Source organism: Bufo gargarizans, chromosome 1 (assembly GCF_014858855.1).
Source record: "Bufo gargarizans isolate SCDJY-AF-19 chromosome 1, ASM1485885v1, whole genome shotgun sequence".
NCBI lineage: Eukaryota > Metazoa > Chordata > Amphibia > Anura > Bufonidae > Bufo > Bufo gargarizans.
The window spans coordinates 560,341,370-560,367,632 of record NC_058080.1 but is presented as its reverse complement, the minus strand read 5'-3'; the positions used below and the strand labels follow the sequence as shown (position 1 = coordinate 560,367,632).

General features: G+C 42.3%; 1 protein-coding gene across 18 annotated transcripts in view; it reads right to left on the bottom strand.

Annotated features, from left to right (window-relative positions):
• The window catches only part of RIMBP2 (RIMS binding protein 2), a 683,237-nt gene that overhangs the window by 217,896 nt on the left and 439,078 nt on the right, over positions 1 to 26,263 (bottom strand). For all 18 annotated transcript variants that reach the window (XR_006387405.1, XR_006387406.1, XR_006387407.1 and 15 more), the window contains 3 exons: positions 14,592 to 14,743; positions 8,448 to 8,918; positions 7,906 to 8,052 (listed from right to left, as the gene is read on the bottom strand). Coding sequence is in view for 15 of the 18 variants with exons in the window: in XM_044275630.1 (XP_044131565.1) it covers positions 7,906 to 8,052; positions 8,448 to 8,918; positions 14,592 to 14,743 (770 nt within the window). In the remaining 3 variants the exon portion in view is untranslated. The remainder of the gene's footprint in view (positions 1 to 7,905; positions 8,053 to 8,447; positions 8,919 to 14,591; positions 14,744 to 26,263) is intronic.

Below are 26,263 nucleotides of genomic sequence, written 5' to 3'. Positions count from 1 at the left end.
ATCGCAGCCATTCCCACCTGCTGATGACACTCTGTGACACTCTAAGCTCAGTGGCCACTTGCATTTGAGAACATCCTGCTTGAAGACTCGCAATGGCGAGGTACGGTTGATCAACTGTTAGGTGTCGTCTTGGTCTCATGATGTCAAAACGTGAACAGCATGATGAGGAGGACTGTTTAAATACCAATTCTAACTAAATCAGGAAATGTATTGTGTGAATTATCTAACAAACACCTGTTGTGAATTTTGCCGTTAAGCTCCTTGTTAGAGAAAAGCAAGTTGTGCAAAAAGTGCTGAAACATTGAACAGTACGACATGTGCATTCAAAAGTTTAGAGAAGGTCACATTAAGTTCACCTGTAAAGGTTAGAGTGCATTTTAGGTTCATCCTGAAACTCCAAAAATCAAAAAAAATTTTGTGAGTAGTGTATGTTGATTTGTTTATGTAGATCAAACTAAGCAAGAAATACAGAAAAGAGACCAACAACACGTGTCCATCCAACTGTGGCAGCGCTCGTCTTACAATCTCATGCAGGTAAGCCCGGGGGGGGGGGGGGGGGGAGTTAAAAGAATTTGTTCTTGAAGTTATACAGTCCAACACCGGGGAGGATCTAGTTCCTCAATTACTCAGACATGATTCGAAATAGATCTATACTTTACAAAGTTTGGCCCCGAGAGTCCTTAACGAGAAACTGTTATTTACAGGATACTATAAGAAATAGTGTCCCATCAAAACAAATTCTTGCATACTAATACTCTCTTTTCTTCTCTTTTTTTTCCATTGGTTATCACTGGGTACAGATTAACATAATAACTGCATTATTTTGACACAGTAGGGGGAATTTATCATGAGGGGAAAATTTGAAGTCAGTTTTTCTTGAGTCTGCGTTGGAGTACTTTATGCCACATTCATCAAATGTCTCATGTTACTTGATAAATCTGTCTTATCCTTAAACCTAACACTTTTGTCTAGAGAAGCTACTCCAGTTTTCCTACTCCACCCACCTCCTGGAGTGAGATTGCGACTTTAAAAAAAAGTCTTGATGATAAATCTGGAGTGAAACTCATTAACATTGCTAACCACACCCACTTTTCCACCCACATTACAAAGTGAGTGGTGCAAAACTGCAAGAGTCGCAACATTTTGCGCAAGTGAGTGTAAAAAGCTGCAAAAGCCCTACAGTATTTTTTCTAATTTTTGATCCCAGAATTCTGGAGTGACGGTATGATAAATCAAGGCCATTGTTCACAAGTAGATTCGTAACATCCGAAGTCGATTCGCATAAAACATTTTTTGAATACTGTACAGAGCGATCGCTTCGTACAGTATTAGAATGTATTGGCTCAGATAAGCCTAGACTTCGGGTAATAACATAAAAAATGCATTCCTACTTTTAAAAACCTTTTTTTGAACTCGGGTTCGGTTCCAAGTGGTACCTTGGAACCGAACCCAAGTTCACAAGACATTTGGGTTCCACACGGAACCATGGCATTCTCACAATTCAAGTCACTTTGTTCTTAGGGTTGTCACATATATGTGTGTATATTATGTTTAAGAAAAAATATGACATATATTATTTCACTCATATGTATGTTTATCCAGGGTGTAGCTTGATTTAGGCTAGTTTTCACATTTGCCGCAAGAGTTCCGGCAGGATGTTCCAGCAGAAAGCGCTCTGCATCCGGCATTGCTGGATGTTGCTTGTTGCAGTTTTTGTTTAGCCGATTCTTGGCATATTTGCTGTGTAGCAGGTGGGACTCCGCAAGACCCCATTATACTTAATGGGGCCAGTAGGCATTCTGGTACTGTCTGGCAATGCCGGATCCAGAGAATGCTGGGACAGCCTGCCTGATCTCTTGCCTCAAATGCGACTGCACACTCCCTTTGTAGAACGATGTGTGCACACATCTTCATCCTCATCCCAACGAGTGAAGATTTACAATGCGCCGTCATGTCACTGCACCCGGAAGTGGTGCCACTGGAAGCTCTGACATGTCGTTCTACAAAGGGCATGCACAGGCACGGGATACAGTGCTAGACCAGAAAGGTCAATCTAATGGAAAAGTGGGCATGATTAAAAGCAGAGGGCCGTCATAGTCGAGCACCAGGGGGCGTCGCTGGAGCAGCGCTCAACCTGCATAAGCCTACTACCTGGTGCTTGAATGGCTCATTTGCATAATTTTAAAAGTTCATATTTCTCTGGGGCCGTAGTACCCCAGAGGATAGGTCTTTAGTATTAAAGTCTCGGAAAACCCCTTTAAGTGAATCACAGCACATATATGTGTGGGAAGTAACATCATTTTGTGTATAGAATTGAGGACATGTGTTGCTAGATGGCCACTAGCACATCCGCAATATCTGGTCCCCATACGATTTGATACATATGCAAATTAACTTGAGATGAGTCCTGTCCCTGACTCATCTCAGGGACAGGACTCATCTCAGGTTAATTTGCATACGTATAAAATAATTTTTTACACAATAAAAGCACACAGAGCTATGGGGACTGGGTATTGCGGATGTGCTAGCGGCCATCTAGCAACCCATGTCCTCAGCTCTATACACAAAATCCTGGTGACAGATTCTTTTTAACTATTGTGCATAAAAACAGTGTCGACAAATAAAGTCAGTGCATGTAGCGCTAAGAATCCAAAAATGTAAGCAACTAAATGAGAATAAAAAATATCCATTGTTTATAATGAGCTAAATATTATTTATTTTAAAGAACCCTTAATTCCAGGGTGCTGCACATATTATAATGGATTACATACATATATAACACCAAGTATAATAAAAATGAACTATCTGAGTGACAGACTGGTATAGAGGTAGACACTGTCTGCAAGGGTTTGTAGTATTCTAGGGAAAGAGAAAATAGGTGGGTGTAGAAGCTGCTCATGGTAGTGTAGTGCCAGCAGGGTTCAGCTTCAATGAGGGGGAGTAGTAGAATTCCTCTTCAAATTCCAGTTTCAACCCCGGCACTCTGTACATAACGCCTGACTTTCGCAGTACACTTATGTACACAGCTTGCTATGTCTTTTAATGTAGGTCATGATAACTTAGTTGCCTCCAGTTCATGTAATTCCAGTGACATCTGTCTGCATCTAAATATCAAGCTGCTCCCCAGAAACAAAGGTACTAGATGTTCTAGTAATATAATTTTCCAACACCACTATCAGTAAATCTGATTGTCAAACAGTTCATTTCTGATTCAAATTCATCATGATGCTGTGACTAATCTCTACTTAAAATCCTGACAAATGTTACATATTCCTAATTGAATTACGCATTTACTACCATGATAATTTACCACCAATTAAGCTTCCCTTTTCCCAATTGCTCATTCTCAATAAATGTTTTAACAAACAGATGTTTTACACATTACATCTGAATTAACTATCTATATGTGGTCCTTTTAATAATTCCAAGGCATGCTTTTGTAGAAGAAATCAATCAGGAATCTGACTTTTCACTCAACTCAAAGAAAACAGGTCAAAAATATATGAGTATTCTGGTCTGTGGTGTATGTGAAGACTGAGAAACCTAGCCAATACAATTTCTTAATACATACACATGTGGACAAAATTGTTGGTACCCTTCCGTTAAAGACAGAAAAATCTACAACGGTTACAGAAATAAACGGACAAAAGTAACAATAAATAAAAATTTACTGAAAATCAACTAATGAAAATCAGACAATGCCTTTGAATTGTGGGTCAACAGAATAATTTATAAACCAAACTAATGACGCTGGCCTGACTAATGATAGTACCCTTAACTTAATATTTTGTTGCACAACCTTCTGAGGCAATCACTACAATCAAGCGATTTCCTTACCCTTCAATGAGACTTCTGCACCTGTCCACAGGTATTTTGGCCCACTTCTCATGACAAACTGCACTGCTACAGACTGCATTTCAGATCCTTCCACAGATGTTCAACAGGATTTAGATCAGGGATCAGAGAAGGCCACGTCAGAATAGTCCAATGGTTTGTTCTTAGCCTTGGATGATTTTAGCTGTGTGTTTTGGGTCAGTATCCTGTTGGAGGAACCGTGACCATGATCTGTGACTGAGACCAAGCTTTCTGATACTGAGCAGTACATTTTGCTCCAAAATGTCTTAATAGTCTGAAGATTACATTGTACCCTGCACAGATTCAAGACATTCTGTGCCAGATGCAGCAAAGCAGCCACAAAACATAACTGAGCCTCCTCCATGTTTCACAGTAGGTACAATGTTCTTTTCTTTGTATGCTTCATTTTGGTGTCTGTGAACATAGAACTGAGGTGACTTGCCAAAAAGCTCCAGTTTTGTCTCATCTGTTTACAGGACATTCTCCCGGAAGCTTTGTGGCTTGTCAACATGTGTTTTGGCAAATTCCAGTCTCACTTTGTTATGGCTATGACAGCGACGGATGGTGTGATCTGACACTGATGCACCTTGACCTTGGAGTTCATCTCTAATCTCTTTGGAAGTTGTTCTGGCCTCTCTGGCTACCATTCATATCTGTGTCTTTAATTTGTCATAAATTTTCCTCTTGTTACTACGTCCAGGGAGATTGGCTACAGTCCTGTTGACCTTAAACTTCTGAATAGTATGTACCACTGAAGTAACAGGAACATCAAGCTATTTGGAGATGGCCTTATAGCCTTTACATGTTTGTCTATCATTTTCTTTCTAATCTCCTGAAACAACTCTTTCCTTAGCTTTTTTGGGTCCATGTTCAGTGTGGTACCACCTTGATACCAAATAGCACAGTGACTACTTTTCACCCTTTAAATAATCAAACTGACTGACTACAAGTTTGAAGACTACTGTGATGCTAATTGCAGGACACATCTGCAGGACAGTTTGACATGTCCCTATGTTCAAATTATTTTCAATCTTTTCTAGGGGTACCATCATTTTTGTCCAGACCAGTTTGATTAGTTTTTTTTTATTATTATTATTATTCTGTTGAAACACAATTCAAAAGCAATTAGCTGATTTTCTTTAAATTTGTATTATTACTTTTGTCAGTTTCAAGTTATTTCAGTGAACATTGTGGGTTTTTCTTTTTTTAACGGAAGGCTACCAACAATTTTTTCCAAATGTGTACATGTGAGAAGGTGGCATTGGACTGTCTTCTCTGATTATCTAAACCAGAGGGCCTCTGTTGAGAGATAAAACCCCTTTCAAACTGCTTACAGTAAATTATTTGTCTGGTTTCCTGCATTGATGACCTATCCTCAGGATAGGTTATCAATATCAGATCGGCGGAGGTTCGACTCCCAGCTCCCCAGCCAATCAGCTGTTTGAAGAGAATGCAGCGTTTGTCCTCCTGCGTTCACCATTGGCATCATAGCAGTGAACAGGTATAATTACAGCTCCTCTGTTCCATTCACTTGAATGGGAAAGAGCAGTTATAGTTTTGCTCCATCCCATTCGAGGGAATGGGACAGAGCAGCTGCAATTACTCCTGCTCACTGCTGTAATGTCGAAGACGAGCAGGTAAACAGTGAAGAGAAGGCATTGCTTGCACTAGTGCTGCATTCTCTTTACAACGCTAATCAACAGGAATGCTGGAAGTCACACCCCCACCAATCTGATATTGATAACCTATGCTGAAGATAGGTCATTAATATAGGAGAACAGACAACACTTTTAAAGAAATGTGGCACAATATTCTAAGCACACTTCCATTAATTTAAATGGATCTTTGCTTTCTAGAAAAAACAGGCCAATTTCTGGTACTGGAAACCTACCACAACTTTGTAGGCACAGATCACAAAATCACTAGTCCTTTGTTTACAATCTTCTATAAATCACAGGCACTGGCCAGGCAGCCACCAGACAGAACAGTGTCATATCGTCGAACCGTCTGAATTTAGCAAATCACAGAAAATAACTATCCCAAAAAAATGAATAGTAACACAAAAGCTAAAAAAGATATAGCAAGATACTATGGTGTACACACACAGACTTGGCAGATACTGTACACTCATGAGGAGAAGATGATCTTGTTCCTAAGTAGTCTCTACATTTTCCTATCAACAGCGGGATGCCCACCATGATAAGATCCCACTATCCAGAATCTAAACTGTTAACCCCTGCAGATCAATCTAATCCAGGGAGAATAATGTAAGAAGTGATACAAGATAGTGGGCAGGGCAGACTAAAGTGGCAGTAGACAAAAAACTGATTGTAACAAAACATGAAAATGACGAATAAATCATATATATAAACAATGTCTATAAGTTGAAAGATGGACAAAGTCTGATTCATTTTCTTCCACCCTACAAGGAGAAGTTCCTCAGGAGCTAATGGTGGTGACTTGTGCAAAGACACACAATGTGTGCTAGTGGGACAACAGATAGTGAAGATGCATGGACAAAACAAACCCTAGTGAGTATGATAACATAATAGCACCCTAGTGCCATATTAAGATAATAATATAGTCACATACTAAACAGCAATAAACCAGACACTATCCTGCCAAACTCTGGCGACTATGATACAGTGCTTAGATGAGGCTAAAATAGACCTCTACTAAAAAACGGTTCATATATCTACTAGCTCCATTAACTTGAATGGAGCAAGTACTTGTAATGACACTATGCCGCCGCTGTAAGGGAGACAACGCGAGGATAGGTCATCAATATATACTGCCTGCACAATCCCTTTAAAGTGAACATTTTGCTTAATTTGTGCAAATTTTCAGGTCTGATCCAGGTATAGTAGTTAAGATTCATTGTAAAACAAAACATGCAATGCAACAGCTCTCTGCAAACCAAATAAAGTACAAAAATGAATAATAATTGCTAGTGCTATACTTATAAATTAGAGATGTTCGGCAAATCATTTTGTACAAAATTATTTGAGCCCATCTGCCGCACGTCAAGGCGATCTCTGTAAGACGGGTTCCTAACACTAAACTCTACCGGTTATGTGCCATATATGAAACTGGATATTTCAGCCACATAAGGCCTTCTTCAGAGGTAATAGCCTGGGGTTGAAAGTGAAGCAGACTTCTGGTGCCTGGACCACTACCACAAGACTACTTTGCCTTCAGCCATAGATTTTTACCGCTGGTGCTGAAGACCAAACTGTCTCGTCTGGTGTGCCGTGGATATTTCTTCTATATGATTATTGATTGTAACAAGCACCAAATTTCAGCAGCACAGGTCTCAATTTTCAATAACCCAGACACCAATAGTCATGTGCTTCTTACTAACCACTATAGTCATAATACACTTTATTTGGGTAAATAAAATTCAGATGCTTCTCACATGCTTTTTTTTTTTGGTTGTGCATTGGGCCCCCTTAACCATGTGCCTTTGCGTTTGTGTCTATCAATGGTGATAGAGAACCAACAATCACACTTAAAGCAGTATCACACATGTCTACTCCTCTAGGATATACATTCAGGGACAGACCGGGTTTTAGCCATAGAGGTAAGTTTTCTGGTGGGCTAGTGCCCAGGGGGGCTGCTTGAGCCCTTCTCATAGTCACTGCCCAGGCACATAATGATCTGAGGTTCTCAACATTAATTAATGTAGGAGCATCAGTTTCTTATGAACCTGGCCATTGGCTGCAGGTGCCCTCCTGAATTCTACTGCAGCGAGGGTGGTGGTATTTTGTGCTCCACTGTGGTATCTGGCTCTGCAGGGGCAGTATTCTGTGCTGCATTACAGTATTGCTGGCCCTACTTGTGTTGTCCCGGCTTAATTGCGTTGCTCTGCCTTCTGTCAATTTGAAAACACCTACAACATGGGGCCACTTTCAGTTCCCAGTCCACTCCTGTATACATTGCATTTTAGGTCTAGCTTGCAGCTAACACAAATGAAAATGTATCATAGGGAATAACAGATATTTAATCCCATTTTTTAGTATTTTAGCATAAGTAGAAAACTTCAAAAAGTACCTGTTTACCAAGCTCAGAGCCTTTCAGGAACTCATCAACAGAAGCCCCTTTTCTTTTGATCCGTGGAGAATCATAGCCATCCTCTTCTTCATCTGAGATATCATGTACTGCATTGCTCCTCTCACTGTACAGGTTCCTCTTCTCATTCTGAGGTGGGTGAAACTGAAATTAACATATGCAAATGTACGATATAATTTGCACCCTCTAATCCTGCTAGCTAATGGATGCCTGGACAAATATGGAAACTAGAGTGCCAGAAAATGTTAAGGACATGGAAATGAAAAGCCCATCCATAGCATGAGTCAGGACTGTCTGCACAGGAATATTTTACGATGAGTGAAGTTCTAAGTAAGCTCACCCCCTGAAATAAGGTGGATTACATCAATTCTTGTGATACAGATACTTTGCCTGCTCCTCTCTTATGGCTGTCATACAGGTTCTGTCAAACTCCATGTACAAAGATATCTTTCCTTAGAAACTGTGCATAGATTATGAAAGAAAAAAAGCTAAAAGAGCATGTCTAAAGTGAATGCATACATTACCCTGGTACTCTCTGCAACCCTTTGCGCTGCTTCTCTTGCGATTGCTTTGGCCATCGTGTTAGAAATGGGTGCACCTTGAGGTTGTGGAAGTATCCGCTGAGGAGACGGAGACCTTCTACCATGACCTGGACTATGAAAATTTGATGTTGGAGGTTCCAGTGTATGCCCGTGGATAGGTGACACTATATGGGAATGGTCCCAAGCATCATCCAGTTTTCGGTGTGGGCATACATGTTCATCTTTGGTATCTGATACACCAGCAGTAGCTAATGGCTTGCATTTGGACATAGTCCTTGGATGTTGTTGTGCTGGAGTCATCAATAAATCAGATGGAATGACAGCAGTGCATGAGTCTTCAGATTCCCCTTGGGCAGACAGGGTCCTCACTGTAACTTCGTTGGCATCCAAATTGAGTATTTTCAAGAGGTCCACTACAATGTTCTCTGCTGCAGGAAACACAACTTCTGCCACCTGTGTTTACAGACAACAAAGTAGAAGGTTAAGAGGCAAAAAAAAAACTAGCTAGAATATTGGTTCATCAATATCAATGGCAAATCTGTAGATTTACTAGAAATCAATGGCGCAGCTCAATAGATAATACATTTTAAGCCAATTGTCTCCAACCTTTGGCTCTTCATCATGCCCTGACAGCAGTATAGGCTTATACTTTTTTTTTATAATTTTAATAGTACTGCATATAAAAGATTTGTCCATGAGTAGGAAATATGCACTACAGTGTCAATCTAAAAGCTCTTCTACTACTTACTGCCATTGCACACTCATGATTGCACTTAAATCTCATACCATTGAGAAAAGTATGGGGAATATAAAAGGCTTTTGGTGCCAGTAAATTGTGCTGGGGTAAATCCAATACCAATGTCATCATTTAGAAAGGACTATACTGATAAGCAAGGTGATGGGTTTATACCCTTTGTTCGCCACTAGAGGGCTTGTTAAGACCCTCTAAAAATTTAGTCATCAGATAATGAGCTATAATTACATAGCAGCAGGGGCGTAGCTATAGGGGGTGCAGAGGTAGCAGTCGCTACCGGGCCCAGGAGCCTGAGGGGGCCCAAAAACCCTTGTGCCACATAAGACACTGGCATTATAGAAAGTGTGGGTTGCTCTATTTACACCTCTGGCTAGAGGGAAGGGGTTAGGTCAAGAATTTGGCATGAGGGGGTGCCCTTTCAATGTTTGCCTCAGGCAGCAGAAAGGGTATGTGCTCCCCCGCCCCTTGCCAACAAGCACTGAGGGACGGGGGCCCAAGCTGAACTCTTGCACCAGGGCCCGTGAGCCTTTAGCTACGCCCCTGCATAGCAGTAAACACTGATCAGCCAGAGCACTAAAAACACTGAAAGGTGAAGTGAAAAATAATTGACTTGTGACAAAGGCAGCAAGTGAACAGTCAGTTCTTGAAGTTGATGTGCTGGAAGCAAGAAAATGAGCAAGCTTAAATGGGATCTTGGTGCTGAATTAAGTATTGGTCAGTAGTTTCAGTTTGCCTATACATGTCAATTTGTGATATACTTTATTTCCCAGTGAATGCCGGTTACATAATCCTGCTGCAGAAACTCCTTACACTCACATCAATCTATGGCTCTGCTCGGCATTCTTCTGACGAGGGCTGGACAGAGTGCATACACCATTACTTAGGGACGGCTTCTGGGAACTCAGAGAAACCGCCCATCCAAATTAGAATGCTGATGATGACCTCTGAAACTCTCCGGACTAGAAGACTGTAGAGCAGAGTCATGGATGTGATGACAGCATAAGGAACTTCTGTTGCAGTGGATGCTATTATGTAACTAGCATTCTGATATATCAAATGAGATTTTATAGGTAGATAAAGTATATTACAAGTTGACACGTTTTGGCAACTGAAACTACTGACCAATATTTAATCTAGCCTGGAGATCCCCTTTAAAGAATTGAGTGACTTTGACAGAAGCCAAACTGTAATCTCTAAACTACAGTAGGTCAGTGCATCTCCAAAACAGAAACTCATTTTGGGGTGTTCTCAGTATGCAGTGGTTGGACAAGGAAGGAAAACTGGAGAAGGCACCCAAGGCTCATTGATGCGCATGGGGAATGAAGGCTATCCATCTGGTCTGCTCCCATAAAAGAGCATATATACACACCTATACATAGAGTATAATACAAAGGTACTTGCACCGTGTTACGTATGGGGCTATGTATCTGGCAACTGGTCAGAGTAACTATGCCAACCTCTTGCCCTGCTAAAAGCACCTACAACGGGCACATGAGCAACAAAAGTTGACCATGGAGTAATGGAACCAGGTGGCCTGTTCTGATGACTCATGGTTAAGGTCAGGGGACAAACGTGGCCACATCAGCGTTGTGCTGCATGAGTTGCGTCCTGTACAGGGCCAGGTGATAACTAAGAAAGGATAGAGCGCCTCATGATCAGTCACTCAGAAAGCTACAACGCCAAGCACACCTGCTATTATTAGTTATCTGTGAGGATAATCCATGTTTCAGAGAAGTAGAGACCCTGAGATCCGATGGGGCAGTTACGGACTGACGCCTACACAGGGGACCTGTTATGGACTGCTGTCACTAGCTGGGCATGCTGGAGTGAGTGTATGTTCTGGATGGGGTCACTCTGAATAATGCAAGTGGCATTGAGCACCTCTGGCCTGGAGACTGTAATATGAGTTGGCCTAAACCTGATACTCAGAAGTTGGTGGTGGCCAGAGACAGTGACCCAGTTAGCCTGCCAGACCTTGCAACTGCTCCATGCGTGTGTACTGAGGATTGCAAAAGGGGTGTAAAAAGGGTTAATATGTGTACTGTGCTACGAGTAAAAGGCCTGTCCTGTGATTATTGGGGCCACTTGCTTTTCTTGAAGTGCATATTCTGTCAGAAATTGCTATTTTGCTAGTATCGACTGCTTGCAACCCCAGTGATCAGCTTTTTGCAGAACAACTTGTGTAGTGGCCAGGAAAGGTACTGCAAGCTCAGTTCCGTTAACTTGTATATTCCAGTGCATTGTAGCTCCTTCGAACAGCTGATAGGCTCGACAATCCAATATTGATGACCTATCCTAAGGATAGGTCATAATTACTAAAGTCCTGAACTACTCCTTTAAGAACTACCAGGTACTCTTCCTATTTTACCTTCATTCTGGGTCCAGATTTGGCGGATTTGCCATACATTTGCTGAATACATGTGGATGGGGTTTCAAGATCCCATCCACAGGTAGCAGAAAAAATATGTCTTGAAAAACGAGCATGCCACAGATTTTCAAATCTCAAGCATGCTCGTTCTGTTGCGGAAAAACTGCAAATTTTCACAATTGATTTCACTCTTTTCAATCCATAGGTTTAAATACACATGAAAATTTTCTCTAATGAATATAAAATACCGAAAAATTAACACCTGGAAAACTTAAAGGGCTTGTCTCACTTCAGCAAGTGGCATCTATTATGCAGAGAAAGTTAATACAAATCACTGACTAATGTATTGTTATTATCCATATTGCTTCCTTAGCTGGCTTCATTCATTTTCCCATCACATTATCCACTGCTCGTTTCCATGGTTACAGACCACCCTGCAATCGAGCAGTGGTGGTCGTGTTTGTACACTATAGGAAAAAGCGTTGGCCTCTCTGGTGGCTTTTTTCTATACTGTGCAAAAGTGACCACATGAGCTGGTGCTTTTTTCTATACGGTGCAAAAATGAATCCAGCCAGCAAAGGAAGCAATATGGATATTAATAATACATTAGTAAGTGTCTTGTATTAACTTTCTCTACATGATAAATGCCATTTGCTGAAGTGAGACAACCCTTTTAATGTAAAGTTTGAGGCACAGTCACATAAGTATTGGGTGGCATGAAAACAGTCATACAGATGATGGATATCCTCCTGTGGTATGTCATTCCAAGCTCTTTCAATTTGGATCTGTAATTCAGGTAAATACTGACTGCTGAACATTGGAGATCCGTTGTAACATCCAGTCCCAGACATTATAGATGGGGGGAGAGATCTGGCAATCAAGCTGACCAGGAAAGCTGCTGGATCCCTGAAGAGCATGTTGTGTAATACGGGCAGTGTGTGGGCAGGCATTATGTGGTTGGAGCACCATGTCTCCTGAGTCAAAAAGGCAGTAGGACTGATATCAGGATGTTCCCTCAACAAATACCAATCGGGAAGGGCCATGGTAGATGATGGCGCCCCACACCATGACACTGGCAAACAATAGTGTTCAGTGATGGAAGCAAGTCTGTCTTGGTACTTATGATAGCCACAATAGAGGGTGCCCCACCTTGGTTGTAAGTTCATTGACCAAGCACCACTAGCAGTTTATACTCAGCTCAACTGCATTGTTTTCCAGGTGTTCTTTTTGCATTTTCCGACAGTGTACTTTGAGTTCAAGCCCTTAATACTATATCACGTGCATGTACTGTACGTTATAAGCGTTAAGAGGTTGTATGGAGTGTGTCAAAGTGCGGGCTTGCTTCATACATGGCGAGTTCTGGAGGCATAATACACCAGCCAGCACTGCAGGGATCGGCGATGATGCCGATCCCAGTAATTTAATTCCTCGCATGCCACTGTCGATAGCAACTGTGGCATCTGTGTGGTTAGACAGAGGAAGGGGGCTCCCTCTGTCCTACAATTGGAGCCCTGCAGTAAAATTGCAGGGCTCTGAACGGTTGCCATTGTATTGCAGTCTATGGGTCAAGTGTTCAAAAGAACAATTGTACAAGTCCCCTAACAGGAACGGAAATGTACAGTAAGAAATAAAAAAAAATAAGTTTAAGGAAAAGTCCCTACAACAAAAATAGTCAAAATTCAGTTTTTTTTTCTGTTTACGGGCCATTTTTTGCGTTCCGTATATGGAACCATTCATTTCAATGGTTACGCAAAAAAAAATGGAACACATACGGAAATGCATCCGTATGTCTTCCGTATCCGTTCCGTTTTTGCTGAACCATCTATTGAAAATTTTATGTCCAGCCCAATTTTTTCTATGTAATTACTGTATATGCCATACGGAAAAACGGAACGGAAAAACGGAACAGAAACAGAAACACAATATGGAAATAAAAAACGGCTATGAGCTGTGCGCTGCGATTGGCCAGCAGTGCAGCAAGGGACACGCCTCCTACAAGAAATCAGTCAGAGGGAGCGCAGACACCGGAGCCTATACCGGGCGAACGGAGCGGCGCCCAGGCATACTAGTAAGTGCAGGGGGACCCCTGGGCGCCGCTCTGCCCACAGGTATAGTTAGTTTTTAGTTTGTAGAGTAGTGAAAGGTCCTCTTTAAGGCTGGGTTCACATCATGTTTTTGTCTTCTGTTTAAGGCTACTTTCACACTTGCGTTTGATCGGATCCGTTCTGAACGGATCCGATCATATTAATGCAGACGGAGGCTCCGTTCAGTACGGATCCGTCTGCATTAATAACTTAGAAAAATTTCTAATTGCGAAAGTAGCCTGAGCGGATCCGTTCAGACTTTCAATGTAAAGTCAATGGGGGACGGATCCGCTTGAAGATTGAGCCATATGGTGTCATCTTCAAGCGGATACGTTCCCATTGACTTACATTGTAAGTCTGGACGGATCCGCACGCCTCCGCACGGCCAGGCGGACAGCTGAATGCTGCAAGCAGCGTTCAGCTGTCCGCCTGGCCGTGCGGAGGCGAGCGGAGCGGAGGCTGAACGCCACCAGACTGATGCAGTCTGAGCGGATCCGCATCCATTCAGACTGCATCAAGGCTGGACGGAAGCGTTCTGCTCCGCTCGTGAGCTCCTTCAAACGGAGCTCACGAGCGGACAGCAGAACGCTAGTGTGAAAGTAGCCTTAAGGATACATAAAACATATAAAGTTGAAACAAACCCCTCTGATGGATGCCCCATAGTGATATCAGTCACCATAGAGTTCCATGGTAAAAAACATGTTACATATAGGTGAAACTCGAAAAATTTGAATATTGTGCAAAGTTCATGTATTTCAGTAATGCAACCTAAAAGGTGAAACTAATATATGAAATAGACTCATTACATGCAAAGCGAGATATTTCAAGCCTTTGTTATAATTTGGATGATTATGGCTTACAGCTTATAAAATCCATTTGTGAACCACTGTAACACAAATATCACTTTAGCCAGTACTTACCTTCTGCCCTTTAGAATACACAGCAAAGCCAGTGACATGGGCTCCATTAGAGGTTCCGGTGGGAGACAGTACGGGTGGTCTCCATGTAACCAGCAGTGTAATGGGTGTAGGTCCAGGATGCACAGCAACCTCTTCAGGTGGTATAGGAGGACCTGTAAGTAAAACACAGATGATAGTACAACACTTGTCTAATACATGTTTGAAGGTGTAACCTGAATAACACACAGAATGCCAAATCCCATAATATGGTTCTCACTATTTACTACAAAAAAATATTTAACCCACTACACTCCATAGACAAATTGTAAGTGACCTGCCCTAGATTTTGCATTGGAATTGTTTCAGCTTTGACCCTATGCATTGCAATTAGTGAAATCCACAGCAAAAATCCCCCAAACCCTCTATATATACGGCAAGGGCGGATTAAGTGCATGATAGGCCTGGGGCTATCTACCCAACTTGGGCCCCTCCCTCCATTTTAGTTTTTTTTTTAAATCTGTATGAAGAGGCAGCAGTGCTTTGTGAGCCCCACAGTCTCTTCCTGGGCCATATGACATCACATTCATCGTTCAGATGGCCTAGGTGCAGCTCAATCCCTTCCGAGTGATTGGGGCTGAGCTGCAATACCAAGCACAGTGCTATCAAATGGACAGCGATGTGCTTGTTAAGGAGCAAAGAGGCTGCGGCGTTCACTGGGACATCGCGGTCTACTCAAACAACTGATTGGCAGGGGTGCCAGGAGTCGGACCCCCACCATTTCATAACTCTCTGAGTAAAGATGTCATAGATGTTACCTGCAGTCCTATGTAATACCCCACATAACACAGTGAATTATTGTGTTATGTGGGGTGTTACATAGAACTGTAGGGAACATCTACTACATTATCTGCACACACAAAGTTATCACTGTTATCTGGGCTGTTACATAGGACTGCAGGTGACATCTACAAATTATATTTTTAGTTGCCAAATTTAAAATACCTATGATTATAATAAAAAAAGGCTTGGAGGAGAAGATGAGACACACCGTCATGGTGTCACCACATGTTGCTGCTCTCCGGAAGGGGTGGTAAGGCGTGGTGCACCCCAATGGGAAATAAGTCCAGAGAGTCAGGGTAAACCAGGATACTTCTTTACTGGAGGAATTCAGGTACAAAACAATAAAGATATAAAACAGATACTGGGCACTCTCTTAATATAGGAACCTCATAGTTTATTGATAATACCACACATAAACAATTAATACTTCACTATTAAAGATAATAAAACATGCAATAAAAATACAAAAATGTAATACAATAAAAAAGATTCCTTAAATGATTGGTACCGATCACACATAAAGTAAAACAAATAAAATATAGATAAAAATCTATAGAGAAAGTCTCTGGGTGTTTGAGGGGTAAAACAGGATCTCCAATTTGCTGTCCCTCCAACTTAAATTTGGATGTAGGAAAGGTCGTTTATGGGAGTGTTATATAAGTCCTCCACAGACCGAAATAGCGATATAGTTGCAGTGATCTATTAAAGCGGCGTCCCGCAATTACTCACTGTTTCGCTGTACACTTGTGCATCCGCCGCTATATCCGTGTTGTAATTCAGGGATGTTCGCTGATAGTCGCAATCCCTTAGCTGTCTTCCCGGCGCCGCTCCGTAGATGTAAGAGCCGGCACTTGGGTAAGTTTACAGACTCCTTGTACCACGCTGAGCTTGCTGTATAGGTGAGCGTGATAGACTCTTACAGCCTGTCCTCAGAAGTGCGTGTAGGGTCTGCAGTTGAAGACAGGAATGATTTTGATTTTGACTGAGGAAGGGGTAACAATAGACCCCGAAACGCGTTTGGTGCTAGGACCCCTGGATGGACTTGGACTTTGTGCGCTATTACACCGCCCGCATCAAAATCATTCCTGTCTTCAACTGCAGACCCTACACGCACTTCTGAGGACAGGCTGTAAGAGTCTATCACGCTCACCTATACAGCAAGCTCAGCGTGGTACAAGGAGTCTGTAAACTTACCCAAGTGCCGGCTCTTACATCTACGGAGCGGCGCCGGGAAGACAGCTAAGGGATTGCGACTATCAGCGAACATCCCTGAATTACAACACGGATATAGCGGCGGATGCACAAGTGTACAGCGAAACAGTGAGTAATTGCGGGACGCCGCTTTAATAGATCACTGCAACTATATCGCTATTTCGGTCTGTGGAGGACTTATATAACACTCCCATAAACGACCTTTCCTACATCCAAATTTAAGTTGGAGGGACAGCAAATTGGAGATCCTGTTTTACCCCTCAAACACCCAGAGACTTTCTCTATAGATTTTTATCTATATTTTATTTGTTTTACTTTATGTGTGATCGGTACCAATCATTTAAGGAATCTTTTTTATTGTATTACATTTTTGTATTTTTATTGCATGTTTTATTATCTTTAATAGTGAAGTATTAATTGTTTATGTGTGGTATTATCAATAAACTATGAGGTTCCTATATTAAGAGAGTGCCCAGTATCTGTTTTATATTTTTCTATTTTATCAAAGGAAGGGTGAGTCCTTTTTACTGAGAGCACCTCTCCAGCTGTTAGCACCAATCCAGTGCGCCACTTCTTTTCACAAAACAATAAAGGTGAGGCATTGGGCTGACTTCTCCAGTCTTCTCCCTGGCAGAAGAAGGGTGTGATGCTGGAGAAACTCAGCACAAACAGATACATTGTTTCAGCTCTGGTATAGATGAACAACAGAGCTAAAACCAGACATTTAACCCCTTCAACCCTGGGCCTGTTTTCACCTTCCTGCCCAGGCAGGGCCGGTGCAAGGATTTTTGCCAACACAAGCGAAGCTACATTTTGGCGCCCCCCCCCCCCCCCATGGCACATCGCCCCCCCCCCCGTCCGGACCTGGCCCCATCCCATGAGCACCCCCTATTGTGTCACATTCCCCCCCCCCCCCCCCCGCCCCGGCCTATTGACAATAGGGGGTAATAATATGATCATGGATGGGGCCAGGGACGTCCAGGCGGGGGAATGATGTGCCATGGGGGGGGGGGGGGAGAAATGTGACACAATAGACTATTGTGTCACATTTCTCCCCCCCATTACACTTAATCCCTCCCCAGCCCGGACAGCCCTGGCGCCATCCATGATCACATCGTTACCCCTTACTGTGTCACATTTTAACCCCCCCCCCCCCCAGCCGACCCTTCCTGGCGGCCTGGCCCCATTCCCATGTCACATACTCAGAGTACTGTACAACTGTACAGACATTTACATTGTACCCCCTCCCTCCATCATGTCACGGTCACACAAACTAGCGCCAGAGCAGAGGCGCTCAGGCTTTTAGCACGGCATTCAATGATGTGTTTAAAAAAAGTAATTACAAAACAACAATCATTAATATTGGGGGGGGGGCCAATATTAATGATTGTTGTTTTGTAATTACTTTTTTAAAACACATAATTGAATGCCGTGCTAAAAGCCTGAGCGCCTCTGCTCTGGCACTAGACTAGCACTTATGGCCTCATTTTATGATTTTGAAATAATTTTAAATGATCATATTAATTATTATATACAATACATTCAATTCGGAACAGTTCAAACTTCAAGTGACCTACCTTAAGTCCTGAGTCCACTCCTGACCTGCCTGACTCCTGCTGCTGCTGGCTGCCAGTGCGTCTGGTGGTCTAATCTGGCTGACGGCTGTGTGTGTCTGTGTGAGTCAGACACAACACAATCAGTCAGCTCGAGCCTCGCCTATTAGTCCCTGCCATACCCGCCAGCGGCGCAGCTTACTACCAGTCAGGCCCCCATGGCAGGCTGAGCACATGTGACCGGTGTGTTGCCGTGACTCTGAGCGGCCGACACACGCAGGCTGGGGGCGGGCGCAAGGCGGCGGCGCTGCGGCACAAATTCAAGAAAGTTATAAAAAAAAAAAAAAAAAAAGAAGGGCATTCATTTTTCCGCCCTGCGCAGGGCGCGCCCTAAGGCAGCCGCTTGGTCTGCCTTATGGTAGCGCCGGCCCTGTGCCCAGGCCATTTTTTGCAAATCTGACATGTGTCACTTAATGTGGTGATAACTTTAAAACGCTTTTACTTATACAGGCCATTCTGAGATTGTTTTCTCGTCACATATTGTACTTCATGACAGTGGTAAAAATAAGTTTAAAAAAAACATTTTTATTCATAAAAAAATACCAAATTTACAAAATAATTTAAAAAAATTAGAAAATTAGCAAATTTAAATTTCTCTACTTTTATAATAAATAGTAATACCTTTAAAAATAGTAATTACTTTACATTCCCCATATGTCTACTTCATGTTTGGATCATTTTGAAAATGACATTTTATTTTTTGGGGACGTCAGAAGGCTTAGAAGTATGGAAGCAAATCTTTAAATTTTTCGGAAAATTTCCAAAACCCACTTTTTAAGGACCAGTTCAGATCTGAAGTCACTTTGTGAGGCTTACATAATAGACACCACCCAAAAATGACCCCATTTTAGAAACTACACCCCTCAAGGTATACAAAACTGATTTTACAAACTTTCTTAACCCTTTAGGTGTCCCACAAGAATTGATAAAAAATGGAGATGAAATGTCAGAATTTCACTTTTTTGGCAGATTTTACATTTTAATAAATTTTTTCCAGTAGCAAAGCAAGGGTTAACAGCCAAATAAAACTCAATATTTATAACTCTGATTCTGTGGTTTACAGAAACACCCCACATGTGATCGTAAACTGCTGTACGGGCACACTGCAGGGCGCAGAAGGAAAGGAATGCCATGTGGTTTTTGGAAGGCAAATTTAGCTGAACTGGTTTTTAGATGCCATGTCCCATTTGAAGCCCCCCTGATTCACCCCTACAGTAGAAACTAAAAAAATTGTTCACATTTTGGAAACTACGGGATAAGGTGCCAATTTTATTGGTACTATTTTGGGGTACATATGATTTTTTATTGCTCTATATAAAGTTTTTTGTGAGGCAAGGTAACTTTTATTTTTACAGTGTTTAACCGAGGGATTAGGTCATGTGACTTTTTTATAGAGCAGATCGTTACGCACGTGGCAATACCTAATATGTATACTTTTTTTTTTACACTTTAGCACAATAATAGCAGTTTGGAAGCAAAAAAATAATCATATTTTAGTGTCTCATAGTCAGAGCCATAGCTTTTTTATTTTTTTACTGATTCTCTCAGCTAGGGTCTCATTTTTTGCAGGATGAGATGACGGTCTGATTAGTACTATTTTGGGGGCATACACCTTTTTGATCACTTGCTGCTGCAATTTTTGTGATGTAATGTGACAAAAATGGCTTTTTTTACACTTTTTTTTTTTTTTTTTACAGTGTTTACCTGAGTGGTTAGGTCATGTGATATTTTTATAGAGCTGTTTGTTACGGACGTGGCGATACCTAATATGTATACTTTTTTATTTTTTTTTCACTTTTGCACAATGATAGCAGTTTGGAAGCAAAAAATAATCATATTTTAGTGTCTCATAGTCTGAGAGCCATAGCTTTTTTTATTTTTTGACCGATTCTCTCAGGTAGGGTCTAATTTTTTGCGGGATGAGGTGACGGTCTGATTGGTACTATTTTGGGGGGCCTACGCCTTTTTGATCACTTGCTGTTGTCATTTTAGTGATGTAGTGTGACAAAAATGGCTTTTTTTTTACACAGTTTTTAATTTTTTTACGTGGTTAGGTCATGTGATGTTTTTACAGAGCTGTTTGTTATGGATGTGGCGATACCTAATATGTATACTTTTTTTTATTTTTTTCACTTTAGCACAATAATAGCAGTTTTGACACCCAAAAAATTATGTCTCCATGTTCTGAGAGCTATAGTTTTTTGTTATTTTTTGGGCGATTGTCTTAGGTAGGGGGTCATTTTTTGCAGGATGAGGTGATGGTTTTATTGATACCATTTTGGGGGGCATACGCCTTTTTGATCGCTTGGTGTTGCACTTTTTGTGATGTAAGGTGACAAAAATGGCTTTTTTTATTTTTTATGGTGTTTATCGGACAGGGTGGATCATGTGATATATTTATAGAGCCGGTCATTACAGATGCGGCAATACCTAATATGTGTGGGTTTTGGTTTTTTCAGTTTTTTTTATTATAAAATAAGGGGAAAGGGCGTTTTTTTTTTCTTTTTTACTTTATTAATTTAATAAAAACACTTTTATTTTTACTTTTTTTACTTTATTTATGACATTCACTTTTGGTGGTCTGTATTGTAATGCATTGCCTGTTAGTGTATGACACCGAGTCATTCAATAAGGCCTCATGCACACGACAGTATTTTTTAACGTCCCGCAAAACGTGGTTCCGTTGTACCGTGATCCGTGCCCGTTTTTTCTTCCGTGGGTCTGCCGTGATTTTTGGAGGATCCACGGACATGAAAAATGAAAAAAAAAATCTAAGTCAAGTTTGCCATTGAAATGATAGGAAAAAACGGACACGGATCACGGACACGGATCACGGACGCGGATCACGGACGCGGATGACAATCTTGTGTGCATCCGTGATTTTCACGGACCCATTGACTTGAATGGGTCCGTGAACCGTTGGCCGTGAAAAAAATAGGACAGGTCCTATTTTTTTCATGGCCAGGAAACACGGATCACGGAATGCGGCTGCCAAACGGTGCAGTTTCCGATTTTTCCACGGACCCATTGAAAGTCAATGGACCCGCAGAAAAACACGTTAAACGGGACAACGGCCACGGATGCACACAACGGTCGTGTGCATGAGGCCTAACAGGTTGCCTAGGAGACCCAGCCTGAAAAATTAAAGGTGGAATCTGATTGGTTGCTATGAGCAACTCAACCAGTTCTGCTTTACACCAGTTTAATAAATTACTCCTAAGGTCCCTATAGTGTCTGCGGTAATTAAAATGTCCCCTAGAATACCCCCTTAATAATAATTCTCTATATTTTGCTCCAGGTAATAATGCCCTTATAGTGTCCCCAAAAATAATGTCCTCTAATATGTTCCTGTAATAGAAATGCCCCTACAGTGCCTCCCTAAAAGCAACGTCCCCCACACTGCCCCATATAGTAATTTCCCTCACACTGCCCCATATAGTAATTTCCCCCACACTGCCCCATAAAGTAATTTCCCCACACTGCCCCATAAAGTAATTTCCCCCACACTGCCCCATATAGTAATTTCCCCCACACTGCCCCATATGGTAATGGCCCTCACACTGCCCCATATAGTAATTTCCCCCACACTGCCCCATATAGTAGTTTCCCCCACACTGCCCCCTATAGTAGTTTCCCCCACACTGCCCCCTATAGTAATTTCCCCAACACTGCTTCATATAGTCATTTCCCCTCCACTGCCCCCATATAGTCATTTCCCCAACACTGTTCCCATATAGTCATTTCCCCCACACTGCTCCATATACTAATTTCGCACACACTGCCCCATATAGTAATTTCCCCCACACTGCTCCCGTATAGTAGTTTCCCCCACACTGGCCCATATATGTAGTCATTTACCCCCACTGTACCTGCAGTAATATGTCCTCCTGTGCCCCCCAAAGTTGGCACACAAAAAAAAATATATGAAAAAGGCCTGAAGTTTATGTCAGTGATTGGGCAGCGAACTAAGTGCTCCCAAGCACGGAGCAGTATGTGGGTATTTGGGTCAGCGTTGGGCCCCCCAGCGATGTCGGGCCCGGGGCTGCCGACCTGAAAGCCCCTATTATAATCTGCCATTGATATACGGCATATTACGACATGCTTCAGATTTAGAGATATACTGAAAAACCTAATGAAGGGCATGTAGGCACTATAAAACACCATAGAAATCTAAGGGTGTAGTATTATAACTTTCTGCAACCATGAGCAGGTACAGAGCTCTTATATGCACATATGCAGAGGCCAGACTCTAAAAGCAGAGGAACTTCCAAAAGACACACATAGTTTTTGTTTTGTTTGTTGTTGTTTTTTTTTTTTTTGGGGGGGGGGGGAGAGAGGGTTACGTTTTTGTGCCATTTTGCAGCACCGGAAGTTTTATGGAAGTCTATAGGAAATAATAAATGCAGAACAAACAGACATCTTTTGTTGTGACATTTTTTTCACCTTTGAGGTGTTTTTTTTGTACCAATAGCCATTTTTTCAAATCACAACATCCTCTGGTTCTGATGTTTTTGCATGGCATTTTTCTCCCATAGAGCTTCAATAGTTTTTTTTTTTTTTTCACATCTTCAAAAACAAATGTGTTTTGGGATTTGTTTAATGACACCTTTTTTTTTTCATATCTAATGTTTTTTTACCCCATACAGCTCTATAAAGGATGTCCCATTACAGGGGACACATACTTCCCTCTAAAGAAATGCTAGGCATGAAAAAAAAAGACAGTTGCTAAAATGTATTATATGGACAAAAAGACCTCAATAAATGACACAAAAATGCTGATGGTGTGAGAGATAGGTTTTTATATATTGTGAACATCCTGTAAGTACACATTTTTGTCCACAAGGTGGCAGCTAATCAGATGTGTGAGCTTCTGTACATTTCTTTGTTTCTAAGACAACTGTAGGCAGAAGGTTGAATGCTATTTGCAGTTTTCAAATCTACCTATGAACTCAGAGTTGAAGTTGCTGAAACCACTCCTATCAAGTTAAGGAGCCAATAGTCTTTTCTTAAGGAACACCCCTTTTGTGATGTCATGTCTGCTATTTAACTTAATGTATCTTGAATAAAGCTCTATTGCTCAGGGAGGTGAGAAGATCTTTTCATGAAACCAACTTGTGTGTCTGGTCTCATTATAAAAGCAATATCGCACCACATAAAGAAGATGAGAATCGCTTAAATTGCAATAACAATGGTCAGGTGTTCTTTGAGGTGTTTTTCTTTTTTTTTTGGGGCCCCCCAAAAAACCTCAGTACCACACCTGTGTGTAAAGGAACCCTTAAAGTGGTTGGTCAACTTCTGGTGATTGTTAATTAATGTGTTTTTAAGATGACTATAAGTTACTGCCTTTGTTGAAATTCTGCACCATTTTCTATATTTCAGGAGGTAAATCACCTCCATGTCTCCTTTAATCAGATAAATTGCACCTGCCCTTGTACTGTTGGGAGTTTAGTGCAGATGCAGTGTGTTTGAATGGAGGAGGATGAGGGATGTGTCCGGTCACATGTTCCTCCATCAGGGGCCATATTATGGACAGGAACTCTGTGTGGACAGCACAGAAGATTTGCCAAAGAAGTAGACATAGTTTATAAAATGTAGCAAGTGGCACAGAATATCAACAAAGACTGAATTAGCAATTCAATATAGTCATTTTACATACACATTGGTCACAAGTAACCAGAGAGTGAACAACCCCTTTAATAAGTCTGAAGGACATCTCGTCTCAATAGGAAACTCCTCTCATCACTTACAGCAAAATTATGTGCTGTTGTATTCATGACATTCAAAGAGGTTGTCCGGGTTCAGAGCTGAACCCAGACATACCCATATTTTCACCCAGGCAGCCCCCCTGACGTTAGCATCGGACCATTTTGTTTACAATAACACACTGCTGGGTGGAAGCATCCGCCCGGCAGTGTGTTCGGTGACGTCACTGGCTCTGATGGGCGTGCTTTAAAGCTGACCTAGCCGTTTTACTGGCTAGGGCAGCGCTAAAGCCCGCCCATCAGTGCCAGTGACGTCACCGGGCTTCTTGGCAGCCCCATGGAGAGCCCGGGTCGTCAACGAAACTCCTGAAAATGCCTTTGCCCTGCGCGATTTAGCGCAGGGCAAAGGAGAGCATCGGAGCATGAACTGCTCCAATGCTCAAGTCAGGGGGGCTGCCTGGGTGAAAATGGAGGTATGTCTGGGTTCAGCGCTGAACCCGGACTACCCCTTTAAACTTAGCTAATACATTCGCATTTGCAGTGAGGGCATCAGGAAATATCTTCTGCCACCAAAACCCCCTGTATAATCTACTAAGCAGTTTCTGTGTTTTTCTCTTCCATCAACCCTTGTTCTACTGTCCAGAACTTAGCAAGCAAAGGAAGCAGAGTAACATAGGACTATTGGATAAAACTATGCACTGGAATTGTTTGGAGACACATAGATCTGCATAAGAGCTGTAAACCCAAAAAGGTAGAATATTATTAATCAAGACTATTTATTTCCAAAGGTATTTTTCTACTTAGTTAGTATGTACATAATTCATTCAAACACTGCACAGTGGATAAGACTGAAGATCACCAAATAAATCAGACCACCTTAGGCTAATTGTATGATTGTAGGGAGTCCCACCAATCAGCAGAATGAAGGGGCAGTGATGTCCACATGAGTATGGTTGCAGATAGTATTGGTGCTAAAATGACAGATACTGCCTCACTACTATAAACGCAATGTTATGCTGGGTACTCCAGAAGCATCACAAACCCCTTTGTTCCGTTGATTGGTGGGGGTCCTAAGGATAAGCCATCAAGGTGATATCCCGGAAAACCTGTTTAAAGTGAGTTATGGGTAATTTCCAAAAAGGGAGAGTTGTACCTCCAAGGGAGAATGGTGCAACCGCACCTCTCACCAAATACTGCTCAAAAACGTAAATATCTGAAAATCAAAGGGGCAGTGACATTTTATTGGTATAAATTACAATATCCCAAAAACAGGGAAGAATGACCCCTTACAAACATAAACAGACAGACACAGTCGGGACCCTAGACGCGTGTATCCCGTGGTGAAACGGGTCACGCTAGGTGGGGTCCCACAGTCAGACTCTTGTTATGGGGGTGTTGGGTCTGACTAATCACCTGAAAAGACGAGTGTCATGGTCTTACCTTCTTGCTGTTCTCCTTCGTTTGACATGTGCTGGCGGCCATCTTGGTTTCTGGGTTTCTTGTAGCCTCCCACCCTGCGGCTTCTCCTTCCCACTGGGAGGAGCTGGATGCCTAGCTCATATATATAGGAGGTCTGTGGCTTCAGTTCCTTGCTTGGTCCTCCTGTGTTCACATGCTTCTAAGACTGCTGCTGCTTCTGGTTCCTGATCCTGGCTTCGTCTGACTACCCTGCTGGTTCCTGATCCAGGCCTCGTCTGACTACTCTTCTGGTTCCTGACCTCTGGCTTCGCAAGACCCTGCTTCGGTTTAGCCATCCGTTTGGACTTTAGCCTTACAGCTTGATCTTCAATAAAGCCTTCTTATTTCCACTTATCTCTTGTTGTACGTCTGGTTCATGGTTCCATGACATTAGGACCAAGCCATGAATTCTGACGGTACAGGGCCATCCTCGCTACCTACGCTGGTTGCCAGACTTGATCAGCAGGATCACCTGTTGGGTCGGTTCGCTGTGGCGTTGCAAACCCTGCTTGAACGCACGGCTCATTTAGCTTCCGTTTCCGATGGGTCGGTTGTCGCTCCTGGGCCCGCTCCTACTGCCGCTCCGGTTGTTGCGCCAGAGTCTACCCCGACACCTGTTGCTGCGCCTGCGGTGTTTCGGGGTATAACCGGTTCTGCCCCCCTTCCACAGCGCTTTGGGGGAGAGCCAACTCAGTGCCGAGGTTTCCTTAACCAGGTGGGCATTTATTTCGAGTTGCTGCCACATGCCTTTCCTACTGAGAGATCAAAGGTGGGCTTCTTGATCTCGCTGCTCTCGGACAAGGCCTTGGCCTGGGCCAGCCCTTTATGGGAGAACAACAATCCGGTGGTTGCCGAGTTTTCCGGTTTT